We start from the raw sequence: 22,063 nt of genomic DNA on the forward strand, positions 1-22,063 counted from the left end.
TAAATGCTGGGTAAATACCAGGTAATTACCGGGTAAATACCTGGGAGTTATCTGGTGAGTACCTAGTAAATACTGGGTAAATACCTGGTAATTACAGGGGAAATATCTGAGTTATTGCCAGGTAACACGGTCAAAACTACACAACCTGATGGGTAATAGTGGAGGAGTGTAATCTACAATTACCGGGAAAGTACATGGTAATACCAGGGAAACAAACCACGCTTCCTTTTACAGTACAGTTCCACCTTACTTACAGGGTAACTTGCAAGGTTTTACTTGATAATGTTTTGGAGTGTACGTGGTACAAGTTTCTAATTACTGGGTAATTACCAGGTAAATACCGAGTTACTGGGTAAACATCGATTAAAGGCTGTGTAAATACCAGGTAATTAGCTGGTAGTTACCGGGTAAATACCAGTCCATTGTCAAGTATATAACTGGTAATTACCTTGTACATATCTGAGTTATTGTCACACTAACACGGTCACATTTAGACAAATTGATGGGTAATAGTGGAAGGTCTATATTCTGTAATCTATAATTACTGGGTAAATACCAGGTAATTACCAAGTAAATACCTGGTAGTTTTCAGAAAAATATCTAGTAATTACCAGGTAATTACCGGACTGTAAAAGGAAGGGTTACCGTGTTTTTTGTGTGAGGTTATAGACCAGTGCATTGTAAACTAGGCGACTATGTCTTAATTCAAGTTAATGATGAAGCCTTCAAAAATTGTCTGGTGGCATGGTCTTATATATTATATTCATGAGTCACAACTCAAAATAATTTAGGAGGCGTCCCTGGTGGCTCACCCGGTAGAATGCATACCAAAGGCTTAGTCCCCTGCCCGGCCGACCCGGGCTCGAATCCGACCCGTGGTCCCCCGGTGCACGCCATCCACCCACCCCCTCCCTCAAGTCAAGTCAAGTCAAGTTTATTTATATAGCCCTAATTCACAAGCATGTCTCAGAGGGCTTCACAGAAAGTATGTCTAGCTGATTCTAGCTAACACACAGTAACAAGAATATACAGAATAAAGATAACATTTGAACATTTGAAGAAAGCAGGAGAGTGGAGGAGGGAGGGAGAGGGAGGAGGGAGGAGAGGGGGGAGGTGGGGAGAAAATAGGAAATGTGGAGAGGTGGGAGGGCGCAGGGGAAGGAGAGCAGTGGGAATGTGAGAGAGGGGAGAGGACAGAGAGGAGGAGAGAACAGAGAAGGAGAGGTGGAAGGGTACAGGGGAGGTAGAGTAGAGGTAGGGTCTAGGGTGGAGGGAGGGAGGGAGGAGAGGGGGGAGGTGGGGAGAAAATAGGAAATGTGGAGGAGGAGAGAACAGGGGAGGAGAGATGAGGGTGCAGGGGAGGGAGAGCCAGGGTAGGGGTAGGGTCTAGGGTTGGGGAGGGGAGGAGAGAACAGGGGAGGAGAGATGAGGGTGCAGGGGAGGGAGAGCCAGGGTAGGGGTAGGGTCTAGGGTTGGGGGAGGGGAGGGAGTAGGATACGGGCCCGGATTAGGGCGAGGGTGGGGAGAAATGGGAAATGTGGAGGAGGAGAGAACAGAGAAGGAGAGGGTGCAGGGGAGGGAGAGCAGGGGGAATGTGAGAGGGAGGAGAGGGCAGAGAGGAGGAGAGAACAGAGAAGGAGAGGTGGGAGGGCGCAGGGGAAGAAGAGCAGTGGGAATGTGAGAGAGGGGAGAGGACAGAGAGGAGGAGAGAACAGAGAAGGAGAGGTGGAAGGGTACAGGGGAGGTAGAGTAGAGGTAGGGTCTAGGGTGGAGGGAGGGAGTAGGATACGGGCCCGGATTAGGGCGAGGGTGGGGAGAAAATGGGAAATGTGGAGGAGGAGAGAACAGAGAAGGAGAGGTGGGAGGGTGCAGGGGAAGGAGAGCAGGGGGAATGTGAGAGAGGGGGGAGGACAGAGAGTAGAGGTGCAGGGGAAGGAGAGCAGGGGAAGAAGAGCAGGGGGAATGTGAGAGAGGGGGGAGGACAGAGAGTAGAGGTAGGGTCTAGGGTGGAGGGAGGGAGTAGGATACGGGCCCGGATTAGGGCGAGGGTGGGGGGAAAATGGGAAATGTGGAGGAGGAGAGGACAGAGAAGGAGAGGTGGGAGGGTGCAGGGGAAGGAGAGCAGGGGGAATGTGAGAGAGGGAGGAGGACAGAGAGGCAGAGAAGGAGAGGTGGGAGGGTGCAGGGGAAGGAGAGCAGGGGGAATGTGAGAGAAGGGAGAGCAGGAAGTGGCAGGGATTCAGGAAAATAGGGGAGAAGAGGAGAAGGAGCAGAGGGGGGGGAGAATGAGGAGAGAGCAGGAGAAGGGAGGGGGGGGCGGTGGGATGTGGGGGAGGAAAGAGCATGGAAAGAGAGGAGAACAAGAAGGGGGAAGAAGGGAAGAAGCGGGGAAAGGGGGAAAGAGAGGGGGGGGGAGAAGATCAGACAACTGACTACTCTAAGCATTAACCAGAGCTAACTGGGACATAGTATCTAGCTAATCTACAGCCTAATCTGGCCTATCCTACCCTGCTCTAGTCTGATTTTAGCCTGAACACTAACAGGTCAGCCTTAGGCTGTAGCTAATCTATCGCCTACCTAAGCTGTTCTAAACCAACCGGCAGCCCTCGACCAGTGATGAAGAGCACCGATGCCCCCCGACCCGGCCCCCGCCCACATATGGCGTGGGAGGGAAGGCCAGGCCGGGACACAGCGGCACCCCCTCACCCCCAGTGAACGCAAGAAAACCTTTCCACCATATGGATCGCCGCATGGATTGCCCCAGTGACTTGGCTGAGGAGGAACCTTGTGAGGTCGTTGTGCTAGGGGCCAATTGCTGCGGCCCAGGCGGACCCAGCCCCCACGCGACCCGCCCCCCCAGCCCCCAGCCACCAGCATAGTGACTGAGAGCGTGAGAGCAGGCCACGCGGGGGACGGGCCCACCCACCAGGCCACAGCAGCGGACCCCCATCTGGGGACTCCCCTCCGAGACAGGCCGAGAGATGCCGGGCTAAACCATGCACAGAGTTTCCGATAATGAAACTCTGTGAATGGTTTATTATGGAAATAAAATGTACAAGAGAACAGAAAATTGAAAATGTAAAAAAGAGTCCAACAGAAGGGATATAAAAATGTAATTTTTAAATTATCCTAAGATCAGGGAAGGGAGTTGAAAATCTAAAAAGTAGAGTCCAAAAAGAAATAGAAAATGCAGTCTTTAAGTGTTCGTAGGTTTAGAGAATACTAGTTAATTAGCTAGGTGACAAAAAGGGTAACAAGATTGGGAGTTCCATGAGGATGATCTGAGGAATCCATGAGTCCGCGTTGGTGACATGGATTAAGAGGAGGGGAGGGGAGGATAGGAGTCGGAGGTGATGATTAAGAGGAGGGGAGGATAGGAGTTGGAGGTGATGATGAGGCGGCGGGGGGGGGGCTGGGGGGGCGCCCCCCCCTTCCCTTAGGCAAGCAGGTGACCAGGATGATGAGGATAGGAGTCGGTGATGGTGATGAGCCCGGGGTGTCAGACAGTAGAAGGAGTAGTGGGTAGATGGCCTAGAATGACGACAGGTGGCTAGGACGATGACGGCCGGACCTAGGGCTGCAGCGGTGGGGTGTACGTCAGGCCAATGAGGACACCTGAGGGGGAGAGAGAGAAGAGAGCGGGGGAATCTGCGCAGAGGTGGAACTAACTCTATAGACAGCAATAAAAATTAGGTCAAATCAAAATTTATTAGGATTATTTAGGATGACTAATATTATACTGCTAATTCAGGTCTAGGTAGTCTAGGTCTAAGTTTATACTGATATAAATACCAGTATACCCTCCCCTGCCCAACCATCACCCCACCAACAAAGGCCATTTCTGAAGAAAAAAATTGCATGGCATTTGATAAAGTTCTGGATATGAGTCATGAATGTGTTGTAATAAAAAGCTGTACAATTCAAATTGTGTGAATTTTGTTGAGTGCTAGAATTGGGCTTCAACTGCCTCTTACTGTAGCTTCTGCCTTGACATGGAGTTCCTCCTTCACAAAACAATATTGTAAGAGCAGTCACACTATTTCCAGTGTTGGGGAGTAGTGAACTACATGTAGTTGAACTACATTTTGCAGTAGCCTAGCTTGTTGGTAGTTCAACTACATTCATATTTGCCTAGTGAGTCAACTATTAAACTACTTTTTAGTCATTTTTGTGTAGTTCAACTACTCAAACTACAATTTTGGGCAATAAAATGAAAGGAACAGGCACGGCTCCAGGATTTTCTCTAAAAGGGGCGGCTCGGGGGAGGCTATTGATAAAAAGATAGTATACAACTGCCCAGCAGGAATACATACAGTACATTTAAAAAATCATCGAGGTTGAGAACACAAGATAACACTGGTCACAGATTAAGGTTTAAAGCTACAATATGAAAATGTCACATGAGGAGGTAGGGTATAGCTCACTCAGATAAACCTGTGGCTGTTGTGTGATGTTCAAAGGTTGATTGTTCAATCCCTGCCTCAGGCAGCACCAGTGATCCTATTTTTTTTAATCATCATCAGTAGTTTGAACACTGATAGAAATAAGCTGATGTAGGAGTCTAGTCAGTTTCTGACTCAGATAAACAGCTGCTCAGTCGTTGAATCCCAACCTGTCTCACTCTTTATGCTCTCTGTGTTGTTCAATGTGAACACAGTGTAGAATTCAGAAGGTGAACTCAAAACAGCTCATAGCTCAGCAGGATTAGTAGCTGTATTGGTTCGATTCCCGATGGAGATTTATCACAGCACCGCCCTGTCTTTAATGCCACCAGGTGAGACTTCTTAAGAGTGGTTTTCACTCTTTCCTCTGGCTGTTTCCATTCAAAGGTGACTGAGGCTTGGGCTTGGGCGGGCTGACTGTCTGTAGGAGGTGCTCTGTCAGCCGGTGTTTCCAGCCATGTTAAAGAGATGGGAGAACGGTTTGAGGAACATTTCTCCTCCATCGGGAATCAAACAGACACTCAGCCCATCACCCATCACGCAGAGACAGAGAACCTGCCGCTCATCCCGCTGAGCTATTCCTCAGTGCAGGTGTTAGCACCTGACTTCTACAAGTCTTCATACTGACAACAACATGGAAGGTATAAAGTGTTTGACAAGTGGGTTTTGAACCAATGAACAACTACATGACAAGCAGCAGTTTATCTCACTGAGCTAGAGTCAGAGAGACTTGTTTATCAGCTTATTTGCTTACAGTGTTCAAACTACTGATGATAAAGAAGCATCACAGGTGGAATCCTACAATCTGATGCAAGGATTGAACCAACAACTGGCCCACGTCCTCCAGAATAGGGCAGGGTGATATGGCCCAAAAATCATATCTCTGGATTTTTAGGCTGAATGATGATACACAATACAATTTATATCTATATTTTCTATTCTTTTAGCCACATGTGAGATATCACAGGTAGGGCTGGGCAATATGGACAAAATCAAATATCACAACTTTTTTGTATCCCCCCCCCCCCCGATTTTTATCCCCCGTTAATGCTATTTTTTATTTTTATCCTGGTTGTTGCTCCACCCTCTGCCAATCTGGGGAGAGCTGAAACCGGCTCCATGCTTCCTCCGAGACATGGGCAGTAGCCAGCCGCTTCTTTTCACCTGACAGGTGAAGCTTCACCGGTAGGACATAGCACGTGGGAGGATCACGCTATTCCAATGAGTTCCACTCCCTCCGAACAGGTGCCCCTAACGACCAGAGGAGGCACCACATCAGCGACCAGGATATTGCATGTTTTGGTGTGGGGTTCCTATATGAAGGAAACCCCCAGGGGGCATGGGGAGAACATGCAAACTCCACACAGAAAGGCCCTTTTTGACGACCCCACCCCACCATTACTGAAAGGCCATTCAGTAGGCTACAGCAACATTACTTTTAACATCCTGTTGGGTATCTCTATTTTACATTTGGATTGGTCAGTGGAATACTACTTTTTCTAGACAATATAAGAAGTGAAGACAGATGCCCACAATAATGTACTCCGATTGACTTAGGGAGGAACAAATCATCAGAAGATGAGCTAGTGTCTTTATTTCAACAGCCTAGAAGTTATGTAGCAATGTCAAGCAACACAAAATAAATCAAATATGCATTCAGTTTTATTTTCCTGAAAAAGTTGATGTACAATAGTGAACTGAAATGATATGGTACCACCTTATTTGTACATAAATGTACATATTTGTTTTAAATAGAATATTGAAGTAGTGCTTTACTTGTTAAATTCAATTTGTGTATAGAGTATATTAAGCAGCTATGAGGCTGTTTCTGGATGTGATGCATCCAAGCATAAGTAAAATGCTATATGCATGGTGAAATGTGGCTATAATAATTCATGTCTGACAGTGGTCCCTTAAATAATTTTTAAAGACATTACTCACGTAAACATTCGATTAATTTATCTGGCTGGCCTAATGGGGGATTTAATGAGGCCAACACACAATGTCATACATAGATGTACAGATGTTTTTAAAACCATTTCTGTTTCAGTTGAAGCTCAGCGAGCAAATGGAACCATGATGGAAAAACATGTGGCCCTCTGGTGCCAAAATGCTAGCCTAGGTAAACCCAGCCCCCACGTGACCTGCTCTCTCAGTTCCCAGTCATAGCAGGGTGAGCCTGAGAGCAGGTCACTGGGGGCTGGGTTTACCCAGGCTACCAAAATGCCTCTATGCACTAAACAAGCTGTACCGCTCTTACAGTAAAGTACTGAATTATCTCTGAATATAACTTTGAAAATTAAGTATTGTTCCAATATATATAATTGAACAAGTCATGACATGTGGCTCTGCCATTTGGACCGTCTAACAAATGCACAGAAATCATCTGCCAAGTCCAAAACAGCAGAATTCAAGCTCATATAACTTATGTCAAATAATTTCTAACACACAAAAGAGAGAATGGAGAAAATTCACAGCATTACCTAGGAAGGACCTCGCATACATAAGCTGATAACGGAAACATGTTGGTGTGTATCTGATGTTTGTCTTTATTTGAATGAGCCTCTTTGGAAATAATATTACTCGGGGAGAAACTTATTCTCACAGCAGACAATCAAAATAAAACAAGGCGACTTGGGTTTATTCTTCATTATTCCTCGACTGCCCCGGCCATCTCAAATCCAGCAGGGGGTTTCATGGGGGGAGCGGCATTGGCTGCTCAGGGCTCCTTCAATCACGGATTGAAGGGCTGGCTGTGTGTGTGTGTGTGTGTGTGTGTGTGTGTGTGTGTGTGTGTGTGTGTGCGTGTGTGCGTGCGCGCATCAGGAGCATGGCAGCAGGCTCTATGGCTGTGCCCTTCATGCCACGACTAGGCCAATCATCACAACATCTGCCACTCAAAGGCATACATGACGTTGACCACCTCCAGGCTGCGGGCGATCTCCTCCAGGATGCAGTGCTGCTGCCACAGCTGGTTCAGCTTCCTGTAGCGCTCTGGACACAGGTGCAGCGGGTTGCCCCTCCTGCGGGTTCAAACACAGGCAACGTTACATGAAGGCCCCGAATGATTATTCACTACACATTTAATATGACAACATTAGAACGTTACCCTATTCAATTCAAGAGCAATGAGAGGAACATATAACAACACTGTGTCTGTAACACTTCACAATATCTACTACCTGAATTGTGCTGTGGTGAAAATGTGATCCTTTGAAAGGTAGCGATGACTCAAAGAAACTGATCACTCTGACTCTAGTGCATCTTCTCAGAAAGGATTGCTGCCAGAAAACTAAATTGTTGCCAGCAAGTCAGACAAGTAAGGGAGACTCCAAGAAAATCTCCTTTCCAACATGCAGAAGCAGGACTCATTCAGAAATAAGGATGAATGGTTCTTCAGTCTGGGCATAGTATGATGATATCAAACCCTGCCAGGCCTTTGGTGGATTAGCCTAGCGTCACCGTGTCCTGCATCGGACACCTCCTTGCCTGTTTCGTCACGTCCGGGTCAGAGGTCTCTCGACGTGGTTTCCGGTACTTTAGCGGGCATTGCAGATGCTGGATCGCCGCTTTGTGAAAGTGGAACTAATTTATACATCTATATGTGTCAATATGTGGAATTTCATATGAATATGTGCATGGTAACATGTCAAATTACTTTAGGAAAGTGACTTTGATGACAGAAAGCCATAAGACGTGCTTGGGCGACGAGAGTTACTGATCTTTAAAGTTGCTAGCTTGCTAGCTAGCTAACGCTAGCTTTGTCTAAAACACAACAAGGCCAGCTAGGTGGCAATAATGCAGCAAAATGGGACTCAGCGACCACTACAAGCCACTCTCTTTGTTGACTATTACTGGCTTGCTAACCACTGGCTTGCTAACCAGCAGAGCCGCAGAGTGAGCTGTCCGTAACAGGACAAGAGCAGCTTCCAGTTAAGACGCCAGCGGTAGCGTCCTTTCCCCGACTCTGGTAAATCAAAGACACAACTAAAATAAATTATTTCAACGGTATGTTGCCAGAAAGAAGTTCGACTTAACGTTTTCGCCGTTAAACTACACGGAAACATGACATGATCATTGTAGCAGTGTTTGAAGCACAATTTTAACAGAAGTTTTGTAAAAAGATTGTCCGATGCAGGACACGCTTCCGTTAGGAATTAAGGACCATGTGGGCTTAATTGCTGTTCTGCTCCACTTTTTGATCTGCATACATTTCTTAAATTAATATTCACCCCCCCTCCCCCACCCCAAAAAACAACAACAAAAAAACAACACGCTTTGCCCATGCAGTGTAATCTCAGTGGATCAGGAGACTTTCAAAAGGTTAGGCATTTTCACTTGCAGGGCTTCACTTGCACCGATGTCTACTGGTCCTACTTATAGCTTCAGCAGATGACATCACTAATGATGTAATTGACTTAACTTATGACATCATCAAGGTTTTGTCTCTGATGATGTATCGGATATTTTGGCAGCTAATGGAGATATGGGGGTGGGACTCCTGTGAAATTAGGTGGAAGGCCAGTATGGTGGGTCTTTGGAACAGGCTGCTGGGTTTACCACCCAACAGGGTGGCTAGCCATATTTTCTTTTGGGATTTGTTTGTTGATGGGGAATGGGTCTCTGAACTGTATGACTTACTACAGGAATGTGGTCTGGAAGACCATTATTTTCAAAGAAAATCTGTGAATGTGGAGGAGTTTAAAAATCGAATCCGGGTTAAATGTCTACAATCCTGGGCTGAAGAAATTTGGCAAAAGCCAAAATTAAGAACATATTGTTTATTTAAAAAATATTATAAATGTGAAAAATATGTTTTGTATAATTTGTCAAAAAGTCAGAGATCGCTCTGTGCACAGATAAGATGTGGCATCCTACCATTACATATTGAAACAGGAAGATACAGAGGGGTAGCTGAGGAGGATAGAATATGTGAATATTGTGAGTTGAATGAGGTGGAAAATGAAATTCATTTCATTTTATATTGTCCTTTGTATCATGACTTGAGAGAAACAATGTTTAAAAGAGTCCATACTCCTGAGCTAAATATGATAGATAGTGAGAATGGAGTAATACTCGAATTTCTTTTTGATAATATTTTTGCATTCTCTGAATTTCTTTCTAAAGCATGGGACAGGAGGAGAAGGTTGACGTATAACTGATAAAGTAGAGTTTTTTTTTTTTTTTTTTTTTTTCCCCCCCCCCGTTTTTTTTCCGTATTCAGTGCAGGTATGTATGAATGTATATGTATGTATATGTATAGGCATATTATATCTGCATGTATATATACTCTCTAATTTGGGCTGCACTGAAAGCTTCTGGTTGGGTAACATACCAGAATGTTATGTTTTGTTAAATATTGAATGTTGATGTGTCTGATAATCCCATGTGGGATGGGTCATGTAATTGTCCTGACACGAAAATAAAATATTCATTCATTCATTCATTCATTCATTCGATACTTTTTGCTCTGATCTTTGACGATGACATCATCAGATACTTGTCGCTAATGTCCCTCCGGCCGATCCATTCTAGCATCGACAATTTGTCCTCAGGATTGTGAGTCAGGCAACTTCTAGTCTCGCTGGCCAGCCTCCGTGCCCTTGGAACATAGTTTCCAACAATCCAACTTGCAATTTTCAGCGTGTAGCAACGAGTTAGCATGTAGGTTTCTTCCGTTAGCTTGCTAGCCAGTTAGCGTTGTTGTTTTCCCTTCGGTGGCCGGGAACATTTACAGCGACACACAGGGAGGAGGGAGCGGAAGCCGCTCTGAGTGACATGGTCGGAGCCAATGACAGAGCTTGTTGACATGGTTGGAGCCAATGACAGAAGCTTGTAAGCGGGGAGCAGAAACCCAGCGGCGACTGAAATGGACGCCTCCAATGGGAGAGCAGCTGTAGAGCTTATGCCAGCAGCCTGTTTCCATGCAGCCAGACTCCTCTCATGGAAGGGAGGGGAGGCTGCCAAGCGAGACTAGGCAGCTTCAGACAGAGCTAGATTTAGGCTGGCAGCTAGGTGCCTTTCAAAAAGAGTATAGAAGACATGAACATTACAGCAGCACACAGAAGAGAAGTCAAGAAGAGCCTCACGTGAGCTGAGGGTCAGTCTCCCCGTAGTCATCAAGGTAAGGAGCAGGGTAGGTGCTTCCTCGAGTCTTACTGGCCATTAGCACGATTTCACACTCCCTTATCCTGTCAACATAGAGAAATGAATATGAATTTGATGTTTGCAGATATTTCAAGGATGTGATCAGGAACACAAGAAGGACAAAGGGAATTAACAAATGCATGTTCAAGAATACCGTAAATTCCGGACTATAAGCCGCGGCTTTTTTCCCGTTTTTTGGCCCCTGCGGCTTATATAACGGTGCGTCTTATCTATGGATTTTTTCAGAAAAAAAAAAAAAAAAAAAAAAAATCTCTCTTTTTTAGCACTCTTTCTAACTATAAATCCACTTCTGTTTTAATTTCCTCTCTTGCCCTCTTTTCACCACACCGCGGACACTGTGTGCACTGTAAAAATAAACAACGGTGGTGTTGTGTTATGTTGTTTTGTTGAAATGTTACGGTAATACGGTAAATGGGAGCTTCCTCAAACAGCCATCTCTTTCCCGACAATCCCCTCTGTGCGTGACCACTTACATATGGTAATTACGGTAAGCAAACGGCCACAAGCCCATCAACTCCCTCCCCCGACTACCAGGAGAAAATCACAAACTTCGGCGAATTCACACAAAGGAAGATCAAGGAATATTCCATCGAACCGGAGCAGATCATAAATATGGATGAAGTGCCTTTGACGTTCGACCTGCCACTCACTCGGACTGTTAACAAGAAGCGCCCTGGAGGATTCTTTCACCAAAAAAAAGCTTTGCTCGTTCTCGACAGCATGAGAACGAGCAGTAGATGATCATGAGGTGGTTTTTCAGACGTGTCGATATAGCAGTTTATCGCAAAAGTGTAATGGAAACACATTTTTCGCATTTGCACGTCATGTGACCCATATTATCCCTTGGAAAAGGAGCGGAAAATAAGTTTGGTAAGTAAGGTTCGATAGCCGTGTCAAAACCTCCGCAGCAAGTGGAAAACTTTGAAGCAATGCTACCTAGCAGAAAGACGAGTGTTGTGCAAAAGCGTAGCCGGGCAAATTAGATAATGTTTAATGGCAGAAATCGGTCCATGGTGACAGCAGGCTGCCTGTGTGCGCGCATTTGGCACAGCGGCGAGATGAGAGGATGAAAAGCACACACTGGTGCGGTGGTGCTGTCTGAAGTGAATACAGTGACTGTGAGTAGGCTAATACATTGCACACGTTTCAGGTGCAATTATAGAACCAAATCAGCCTTTTCCCCCCTCCATCTCTAAATCGGACCAGTTGTAGGCTATTAGGCTACCTTTTTTCCTCTGCCTGTCGCGCTGACTGCATTCACGCAGCCAGCAACATTTTGCGACTCATTTTCTTTTGAATTGATAATCAGGCTCGTTTATATGCATTGTAACTTCATGTTGGGATTTCCATTGACCATTGGTTGGATTTGAGCATGCAGGGGACGGGATATGGGGCAGATCCCCGTGCGTAATCACTGTGGCAGCTGCTGCAACGGGGAATCACTCAAACGCAACTTCAATGGAAACGCCTACAAGTCGCAATTGTACATTGTCGAAGTTGTAGAAATATCGCAATTCTTTTGCGAAAAACTGTAATGGAAACACAGCTATAGATGAAGAGGAGTTCGTTGGTTTTGAGTGACAATGAAGGAGAGAGGAGAGTGGTTGACGAAGCCACCCTGAACCTGTTCGTTTCCGACACTGAAGATGAGGACTTTGGTGGTTTCAGTACGCAGGAAGAAGAGGAAGACGAGCATTAGTGACTTGACTTCTCTGGTTACAGGTTTGCTGCACATATAGCCTATTGTTGTGTGATTTTGTCTGGGGATTAGTGACCTGACTTTTGTTTTGTTTTGTTGAAATGTTAATAAATGGGAGCTTCCCCAAACAGCCATCGCTTTCCCGACATTCCTCTCTGTGCACGAACCCTTTCATATGGTAATTAAACATCAAAACACCCGCGGCTTATAGACCGGTGCGGCTTATAGAAGAAAAAAATAGTCAATTTTGGTCCCGCGGCTTATACACCGGTGCGTCTTATAGTCCGGAATTTACGGTAAATAAATCCAAAAGCATGGAAAAAATGCTTAAAACCACTCCCTTGATACTGAAGCTACAGAGCCTTAGTCCCTGACCCACCTGAGGAACATGCCTACTCCGGCACCACAGGTGGCAGCGTGGGCGGTGCAAGCTCCCACATCCTCCCCGTCCAGCTGGCTCTGACAGCAGTTGCTCTGAGAGCACAGCATGGTCCCACAGAACAGGCAGAGGGTGGGGTGCTTCCGCTCGTCGTCTGTAGACTTGGGACACCTGAGGACAGAGACCAGAAGAGACAGGCAGAGGCTCAATGTCAATGGCAGATTCTCCAATGAAAGATGGCAGATGAAACAAATTAAATCCCCCACTCACTGAAAATGACTGGCTTGATTGAGAAGGGCACTGTAATCCTCAGGAAGCTCAATCAAATGATTCCTTCTCCTGGGATGTCTGCAGAATTATTATATAACATTTACTATATGGCGTATTTATTTATTATTGCATAACAAAAGTAGTACTGAATGGAAACAATGCAAGTGTACCTGATTGTCTGGATTTCGCCTTTCAGCACTTTGGTTATAACCGGGCCACCACACCACCTAAGGAACAGAAACCATAATTACTCTCCTGTCCAACAAATACCAAAACATGAAAAATCCAATACATCTGCCTTGTCAATATATATATCACTTAACATACAGACATTAACAGTCAGGCCTACCTCTCTAGCAGCGGAGTAACAGTCAGGCCTACCTCTCTAGCAGCGGAGTAACAGTAACAGTCAGGCCTACCTCTCTAGCAGTGGAGTAACAGTCAGGCCTACCTCTCTAGCAGCAGAGTAACAGTCAGGCCTACCTCTCTAGCAGCGGAGTAACAGTAACAGTCAGACCTACCTCTCTAGCAGCGGAGTAACAGTAACAGTCAGACCTACCTCTCTAGCAGCGGAGTAACAGTAACAGTCAGGCCTACCTCTCTAGCAGCGGAGTAACAGTAACAGTCAGACCTACCTCTCTAGCAGCGGAGTAACAGTCAGGCCTACCTCTCTAGCAGCGGAGTAACAGTAACAGTCAGGCCTACCTCTCTAGCAGCGGAGTAACAGTCAGGCCTACCTCTCTAGCAGCAGAGTAACAGTCAGGCCTACCTCTCTAGCAGTGGAGTAACAGTCAGGCCTACCTCTCTAGCAGCGGAGTAACAGTCAGGCCTACCTCTCTAGCAGCGGAGTAACAGTCAGGCCTACCTCTCTAGCAGCGGAGTAACAGTCAGGCCTACCTCTCTAGCAGCGGAGTAACAGTCAGGCCTACCTCTCTAGCAGCGGAGTAACAGTCAGGCCTACCTCTCTAGCAGCGGAGTAACAGTCAGGCCTACCTCTCTAGCAGCGGAGTAACAGTCAGGCCTACCTCTCTAGCAGCGGAGTAACAGTCAGGCCTACCTCTCTAGCAGCGGAGTAACAGTCAGGCCTACCTCTCTAGCAGCGGAGTAACAGTCAGGCCTACCTCTCTAGCAGCGGAGTAACAGTCTCTCGGTGCTCCTGGAATAGTTGGAACACATTGGATGGCAATGCCAAGTAACTGCACAGGGCCTCCATCTGTCCTTGAGAGGTACCTGCAATAGAGGACCCAGAGCATGTCACTGAAACTCACACATCACCAGCATGAATTCATGAATCATCATACACTGTCTGTGACAATGATATGATCCTAAAGCTACCAGCAGTAGTGGAGAGCTCCTCTGGGGGCGGTACTCCTGTAAGGCCATTGAAAAATAGAACAGCACATCGCAGGAAAGGCGTGATCCCCCTCTTCACTCTTTCTGCCACAGAGCTGCCCGACACATCCGAATTCAGCCTGATGAAGAAGCCACAGAACAAGCTGTCAAACAAAACTGATCTGAATTCAGCCTGATGAATAAGCCACAGAACAAGCTGTCAAACAAAACTGATCTGAATTCAGCCTGATGAACAAGCCACAGAACAAGCTGTCAAACAAAACTGATCTGAATTCAGCCTGATGAACAAGCCACAGAACAAGCTGTCAAACAAAACTGATCTGAATTCAGCCTGATGAACAAGCCACAGAACAAGCTGTCAAACAAAACTGATCTGAATTCATGCCTGATGAACAAGCCACAGAACAAGCTGTCAAACAAAACTGAAGACAGGTTGGATTATAATGTACACACTACACAGCGCTGAACACACAACACCATGGAGTCAAGCTGGTTTCTTAACTTTTAGGCTACCGCCAATACTGACTGAAATTTAAATCTACAAGTAATGCATTATACTCAAAGATTTAGTCCTTGGGGACTTTTTGCAACCCAGTACAAATTTCAATTTAAACAAGAGTAGTTTTCTCCACTGTTTCTACACATAGCTAATAAGAGGATGAGAGGTACTTGTACCCGGCAATGTGTCGTGACACTGTAGAATAAACCTGGGCTGCCGCTCTGGCCTCCTCCCCCTCCTCTCCACCTGCCACTGCAGGGAAATCTGCACAGAAGGGAGACACTTCTTTGAGCACCATAATCATCCATTTTATACAGTTCTATTATACATTATACATTATACATATTATGCTTGTTGAGGTTGTTTAGGGATTGGTGCACCTAGAAACAGTGTCAGCAGACGTGTTAAGATGGATTGTATTGTTGGGGCTGTTACCTGTAGAAGAGAGGAACACCTGCAGCATTGGCATTTCCCAATAAGCTATAATTGCATACACATAATGAATGCTATAAGTTAACGATGACATGACATACACATTATGACATGACATCTGACATATAGATTCACCCATGACATCTCACAAATGCATATTTGCACTATGCAGAGACACATAACTAGCTTATCAAGCAGGAGATTTCTCCCCTTTGCTCTGGCCTTCAGAAACTCAGCATGACAATGGCCATGAGACAGGAACACTTGCTGATACAGACAGGCAGCCCTGTAGGCTCCAAGTCAAGTCATCACCCCCTCCTCTCTGCCTTTTCCTCCTCTCTGCTCTGCCTACCTTTGCCTATAAAGCATATGTTCACTGTCGGCCATTGGCTGAATATTTGACTCTGTATGACATATCAGAATTGTGTACATTGAGGTTCAGCCCTCTGTCAATATACATGTATTGCAGAGAATGTAAAGCTATTAAATATACTTTTATGTTAAATATTCCAAGACTCATGGCTAAATTCATTTGGTAGATAAGCTGTTACAAATAATCACATTTAGCGGATGAAATAGAATTTATTCTCTATCAGGGCTGTTACCTGTAGAAGAGAGGAGCACCTGCAGCAGGTGAGCCATGGTGACCAGATGCAAGATGTGGAGGTGGTTGTAAGCAGAGCTCACAGCAGATGGCTGTAGGTCTACTGCCTCCTCCTGGTACAGCGATGGAACAGACAACACCAACCCCACCTGACACACACACACACACACACACACAAATCAGGGGCCTCATTTACAAAAGGTTCTCAAACACAAATTTTGGCCAGTTACGAAATCCAAATAAAACTTCTGATTTAGAGAAAAGAAATTGATGGCAAAATTATTTTCTCTTCAATTTTCTCCAGTGACGTATCGAAATATAGAACTAGTTCCATTCATGATCCAAAACATTTATTTGTTTTTGATTATATTCTTTGAAATGACAGAATCAAGAATAAAGTCAAAGAACTTGTTCAGAGAAGAAGCCCAAGAAAGGTGGGTGTCCTCCACTCTCAACAGAGCTGTCAGCATTATGAGAGACCTACCAGCAGATGGAAGAAGTCCACCTCGAGAAGCGAAGGGGTGTTCTCTCTGCTCATGGCCGGTAGCAAGACTGGGTAGAGAGATGAAGGTCATAACCAAAGAAGACAACTACACAACCAGGCCCATTAGTGAAATAAATAGGAGACATTTTAAGTACACTTGGATGGAGCATGTACCTCCCAACATGTCGGCGAAGTGCCTTTGGACGACCGCCTGGGAGCTCTTCAGTCTCTGGGCTGCTGAAAACTGAACAACTGCCTTCAGTCCTGCCAGCTGAAACAGAGAATAATCACATTGGTAAAATCCAATATAAATGAAAGGGATAGGCCAACTTTTGGGGAGTTTAGAACGTACATGGCTTTATTTTCAATCTGCGTGCAGTACAAACTGTGGTAGAGCCCTCACTGCTAATAGCTTAGTGCTACAATGGCAGTTTATGGGATTTTGGCCTACTCCCATTCAGTCGCCCAAAATGCACATTCCAACAGCGCTAAAACACTCACATGTACATGGTGTGACTCGTGTACTCACCACGTGATGAAATAATAATCCAAAGTTATGTTAAACGGTCATTTTCATAGTAAATCCACACACCGAGACCTAAACAAAGAGTAACAGAACTAACAGGAGTATAACCGAAGTTACTTCCTTGTTTGCCATGTGGGGCATGTGCTGTGTGCAGTCATCAGTATAGCGCATGCCATGCGCTGTGTGCAGTCATCAGTATAGCGCATAACATGCGCTGTGTGCAGTCCGAAAATAAAGCCATGTACAGTCTAGTTTTAATATAGGCAATATGGCAAATCGCCTAAACTCCCAAAAAGTTGGCCTATCCCTTTAAAGGATGGGTTTTCCGTGGGGAATATGAATATATATTAAATCTCACGCCCCTAAGGTTTTCGAATCCGTTGAAATTTTTGAAATTGGAGGTTTACTCACAGAGATATCAACCGAAATCCACTCTGTGTGTGGGGGGGGGGGGGGGGGTGGTGGGGGGGAGGTGCGGGGACTCGAAATACTACATTTCCCACAATGCACTGGGCTCGCGTGGCCTTCGTTTCCATGCCCACCCCTCAGCCAGGCTGATATCAAACTCCAGTAGGTGGCGGTAATGCACATATATGTTTGCCAACCGCCATAAAACTCAAAGAAGAAGAAGAAGAAGGCTTCGACAATAATAAATGGAGAAGAAGAAGAAATAAATCGAAAATAAATTGCCTCCAAATTGCACCAAATTTAAACTGAAGTATATATGTCGGGAGATGTCTTCATAAAAAAAAATTCATGCATTTTAAGGCATTTTCGTAGGAGTTACGCGCATCTGATGTTGTAACTATTTTCTGTAAAAATGTGTAAAAACGGGTACATTGCTCAGCGTTGATTTCGTTACTTCAACCCACCTACTACTAGATGTAAAATTTGACGAGCTTTCCAATGCCGCCAGTCCCGTGTCGCTACGTGCTTCCGTTCCCGAGATCGGGTTAGTTTGCAAGGAACTATGGAAAGCTAATATTAGCTACAGGAGGCTATGCGGTTGAAAAAGATGGCTGCCTTTTTGTTTTTCTTCAGACCTCTGAAGGGGCGTGGAGGACCTCTAGAGGCGGGACCATGGCTCACAACAGTTGTAGTTCATAGGTGCACGACTTCCGCAAGGCGGGGGGTGTCGCTCTGACGCGTTTTGCGTCAGAGCGACATGGAAATAATGTGATAGATGCTTGATAGGCATGGCAGTTAATAACCAATTTCAAAAATTTCAACGGATTCGAAAACCTTAGGGGCGTGAGATTTAATATATATTCATATTGCCCACGGAAAACCCATCCTTTAAACACTGCTAAAAATGATATCACTAACTTGTAACAGCTGTATGCTAGTTAGTATTTGGCATACAACCTGTCTGTTTTGCAAGGACCCAAAGAGTGGCTTGTCCTCTCCTTGCAGTATGTTTTCTGTTGAGACACAGAAATATATTCTAATGAGAATTCTAAAAACATGGACAGAAACACAAAAAACAAACCCGTACTGTACCTATGGCCTGGATGGTGAAGGCACAGGTGTTCCAGGCCATAACGGGCACAAATGGGCACAGCTCATTGGGTGCCGTCTGTAGTCCCACCCTGTGCACCGTGGTGGCACAGACCACCAGCATCTCCGCTATGCTGTCTGAGAACTTCCTCCTGAAATCAACCGGCAGTAGAGAGTTCAGAGCCCTGCGCTCCAGGAAAGGTAATAATGACTAATTGTGAACTAGCTGACAGTGTCACTCACGGCTCTTGCACTCCAAAGCTGAGAATGGATCTAAAGTCTGGCTGGCCCTCTCCACAAAGCCCTGACTCCATGTCATCACTGTTGCTCTCTGCGTTGCAGTCGGCAAGGGAATTAAAAAGAAATCTCTCACATCATATCATCACTGATTACCAATAATTAGACACAATGATATCAAATATCACAGTGGTCTTCTTTGATTAATCAGTAAGCAACTATGGAATTAGATGAACGAATTGAACAAAATAATTCAGTATCTATTCTTACCAGTGTCCTGAGTGACTGACTTGAGTCCTTTAATTCGGGCAGAGAGGATCTGGATCCAGCGAGGCAGGGTCAGATGCTGTCCAACTATCTCTGCATTCTCACTACACAGAGGAATCAGGCATTCAAATAACCAAATAACCTCTACACATCTGCACACATGATAGCCCATGACAGACTGGCCTGAAGAAAGTGGAGAGGACTTACTAGTTGAGTGTGAGTGGTTCCAGTGGGATGAGAGGGACCACAGTATTGCACAGAGACTTGCAGAGGGGACATAGGTACTCCCCGTTTTCCAGGTCAATGATCAGCTCAGCGTGGAGCCGATTCCTGGTGGTATTCTGGATCGCCTCAAAATACCTACAAAACAGGAGGATGATGCCTCAAAGTGAAATTTAAACTGACCAAAAGGCGACAGACCACAAACACATGACAGGCACTATAAGAAGAAGAATTTGAAAAATTGGCTCCTGTAGTAACTCACTTCTGCCAGCAGGTGGCATGCATGACGTGTCCACAGCTGCCAGTGTGGGTCCCCACTGCCAGCTCAGGTGGCATCAATAGGGGGTATGATGTTCCTGCCCCTTCAAGAGATACATATTATGAATATGGGATGCATGGGTGAGATTTGCCCCCCAAATAAATTGTATTCATCAGTAATGTAGAGGAAATAATCTGCGAATGGAGACTGACCATCTGCTTTGTTGGGAGGTATCTTTCCCCTGCACTGCGTCAGCACTGTGGAGCGCTGGACGCAGGCGGTCAGTACCATGGCTGGAGCCTGGGCTGCCACTTCCTGCTCCTCCTGGCAAAGAATGCAGGTCAGCACCTCCCTGTCGGACGGGGTGGACCCGCGGTGAGGCCCGACCGCGACACATTGCTCCTTCTGCTCCATGGCACAGCTGGAATAGAGAAATAAAACAGAACTTCAACTGTTACACAGCTGTACACTTGGGATCAACAGTCATTTTGCAATAGTCCTTTTAATGCAGAGGTGCCCAAATTCTTTCCTATGAAGGGCCAAAATAAATGTTGCCGTTATGTGAAATTTATAAATAATTTACATTCTAAATGTAAAATAATTTTTAAAAATAATAAAAACACTAATCGTTTATCTGTTTAACAGTAATTTTATTAGTTCGATTTAGAGTTGATTGAAAGGTCAAGGGACCCCTTTTAAAATAGACATGCCAGTTTTTCCCTCGCCAAAATGTAGCCTAACTTTGGAGCGTTATTTAGTCACCTTCCCGACACGCTAGTTTGACATGGTTGGTAACTTGGTATCAATGGATTCCATAGGTCTTCTAGTTTCCTATGGTATAAGCATCATCATGCTACCTTTAAACAATCACACCCAGGTGTTGAAGTAAGCTGTGCAGATTTGCAGGTCCGACCTTTCTGCTCCACTTCCCTCCCCTCTCTCTGACACTGTGCGTGCGCATGTGTTTCGGGCCGATCTGTCCATAGCGTGCCAAAGTCTTGCCAATGTGGAAATTAATTTTCCATTCATTTCCAGACATTTTTCAAATTGCTTGTGCGTGCGCATGTGTGCATGTTTTACCAGCTTTAAATCGCTATCGACCTTGAGACAAAAGGCGTACTCTCTCTCTCTATGCTGAATCTGCCGACCAGGGAGCTGAGGGAGTGGCCTAAGCAAAATCTCTTCCACACACATCTCGTGCTCACATCCCGTGCTTTAACACACATAGTCACTTATAGAAACGGCTGCACCGCTTAAAAATGAGCCTGTCACAGCCTCTGAAAGACAATAACATATCGTCTCCCTCCCCCCCCCGGGCTGAAACAAACTGGCCCGCAGGCCCCAAATTGGTCAGCCATGTTTTTCTCCCCAATTGTATTTGGCCAATTTTTCCGCCTGCTGCCCTGGTCGCTGCTCCACCCTCTGTCGATCTGGGGAGAGCTGAGACTAGCACCATGCTTCCTCCGACACATGCGCAGTAGCCAGCTGCTTCTTTTCACCCGACAGTGGGAGCCTCACCAGTAGGACGTAGCACGTGGGAGGATCACGCTATTCCCACCAGTTCACTTCCCCCTCAAACAGGCGCCCCGACTGATCAGAGGGGGCGCTAGTGCAGTGACCAGGACAAATACCGTCGATCCGGCTTCCCTCCCACAGACAGCAGCCAATAGTGCCTGTATGGACGGCCGACCAAGCCGGAGGTAACATGAGTATGCGAACCTTGCGTTGGTAGGCAGGGAATCTACCGCTACACTACTACTACCAGACACCCGGTCAGCCATGTTTTAATGTAATCAAAGGAACACACTATGAAAAAGGACGTTCTTGCTCTTGGTTCTCCTTCTCACCTCTCGATAGATATAATGGTCTCTCCGTGTGCCCCGCTCTCTGGCATGTTCTCATACAGCATCTTGTTGGACTCTATGAAGTTCTTCTGCATCGCAGACATCTGTGCCATGATCTTCTGCCGGTGGAGTTTGGCTGCCTCCGCCTTCCTCTTCCGCTCAGCTTTATCTTTGTCCTGGACACTCTGGGCCAATAACAAGTCAGAGGGAAAGAAAGAACCACAATGTGATTGCCATTCTGAATTGCCAAGATTGCTGCTTCAATCAATCAATTGAGACCAGTGATTGAGACCAATAATGAGGTTAGAAATGATCTTCATAGTTAGCCCTCTGGACCTAATTCAATAGCACATATGTGCCAACCTGATAACCCCAGCATCATACTCGCATCCCTTGTTCCTCTGACACCCAAGCTATGTTTTCACGCAGGTGCTCACTCAAAATAGCACAAGGGATAGTTACATCAGATCCAGTGGACTTGTAAATGTTTCACAATCATTCTCTGGTTTTACTTTACCTCTTCAGGTTTCGTTGTCTCCATGCTCACTGAGGCTGTTGGGCTTGACTTCTCTCTAAGGCACTTGACCACCTCAAACATCTAGCAGAAATAGATATTAACATTAATGGGTGATCGTGACTGGAAGATAATTGTATGTCTAGAAATGTGATAATGACTGTAGTCTATGACAGAAATGTAGAATGACAGTCAAATGCATGAACAGCGCACCTGCAGAATCCACTTGATCATGTCTTTCTGGGCTTCGAGGGAAGGAAGCGCCTTGACCTTGGACAACAAGTGGAACACAGATTTGCCGTGTTCTGACCCGATTTCTAAAAGAGCAGAAGAAGAGAGATTTATGCCACAAACTGTAAAAAAAGAC

The 22,063-nt window shown here is 45.7% G+C and overlaps 1 protein-coding gene across 4 annotated transcripts in view; it reads right to left on the reverse strand.

Moving 5' to 3' along the window:
* Positions 1 to 6,623: 6,623 nt before the first annotated feature.
* Positions 6,624 to 22,063, reverse strand: part of ubr1 (ubiquitin protein ligase E3 component n-recognin 1) — a gene marked incomplete at its 5' end in the record, with an annotated part of 52,342 nt that continues 36,902 nt past the window's right edge. The window contains 22 exons of one of the 4 annotated variants that reach the window (XM_083633667.1): positions 6,624 to 7,465; positions 10,532 to 10,633; positions 12,689 to 12,859; positions 12,959 to 13,036; positions 13,129 to 13,185; positions 14,080 to 14,188; positions 14,294 to 14,430; positions 14,987 to 15,074; positions 15,246 to 15,290; positions 15,848 to 15,995; positions 16,331 to 16,398; positions 16,505 to 16,601; positions 18,222 to 18,277; positions 18,357 to 18,505; positions 18,597 to 18,684; positions 18,861 to 18,961; positions 19,065 to 19,217; positions 19,342 to 19,441; positions 19,551 to 19,759; positions 21,186 to 21,367; positions 21,700 to 21,780; positions 21,910 to 22,013. In XM_083633667.1, coding sequence (XP_083489793.1) covers positions 7,324 to 7,465; positions 10,532 to 10,633; positions 12,689 to 12,859; positions 12,959 to 13,036; positions 13,129 to 13,185; positions 14,080 to 14,188; positions 14,294 to 14,430; positions 14,987 to 15,074; positions 15,246 to 15,290; positions 15,848 to 15,995; positions 16,331 to 16,398; positions 16,505 to 16,601; positions 18,222 to 18,277; positions 18,357 to 18,505; positions 18,597 to 18,684; positions 18,861 to 18,961; positions 19,065 to 19,217; positions 19,342 to 19,441; positions 19,551 to 19,759; positions 21,186 to 21,367; positions 21,700 to 21,780; positions 21,910 to 22,013 — 2,465 coding nt within the window. In that variant the 3' untranslated portion in view covers positions 6,624 to 7,323. Of the gene's footprint in view, positions 7,466 to 10,531; positions 10,634 to 12,688; positions 12,860 to 12,958; positions 13,037 to 13,128; positions 13,186 to 14,079; positions 14,189 to 14,293; positions 14,431 to 14,980; positions 15,075 to 15,245; positions 15,291 to 15,847; positions 15,996 to 16,330; positions 16,399 to 16,504; positions 16,602 to 18,221; positions 18,278 to 18,356; positions 18,506 to 18,596; positions 18,685 to 18,860; positions 18,962 to 19,064; positions 19,218 to 19,341; positions 19,442 to 19,550; positions 19,760 to 21,185; positions 21,368 to 21,699; positions 21,781 to 21,909; positions 22,014 to 22,063 lie in introns of all 4 variants that reach the window. The other 3 variants (XM_083633666.1, XM_083633669.1, XM_083633668.1) reach the window with 3 other exon arrangements.

This window comes from Poromitra crassiceps (genome assembly GCF_964638095.1).
Source record: "Poromitra crassiceps genome assembly, chromosome: 3".
NCBI classification, from domain to species: domain Eukaryota; kingdom Metazoa; phylum Chordata; class Actinopteri; order Beryciformes; family Melamphaidae; genus Poromitra; species Poromitra crassiceps.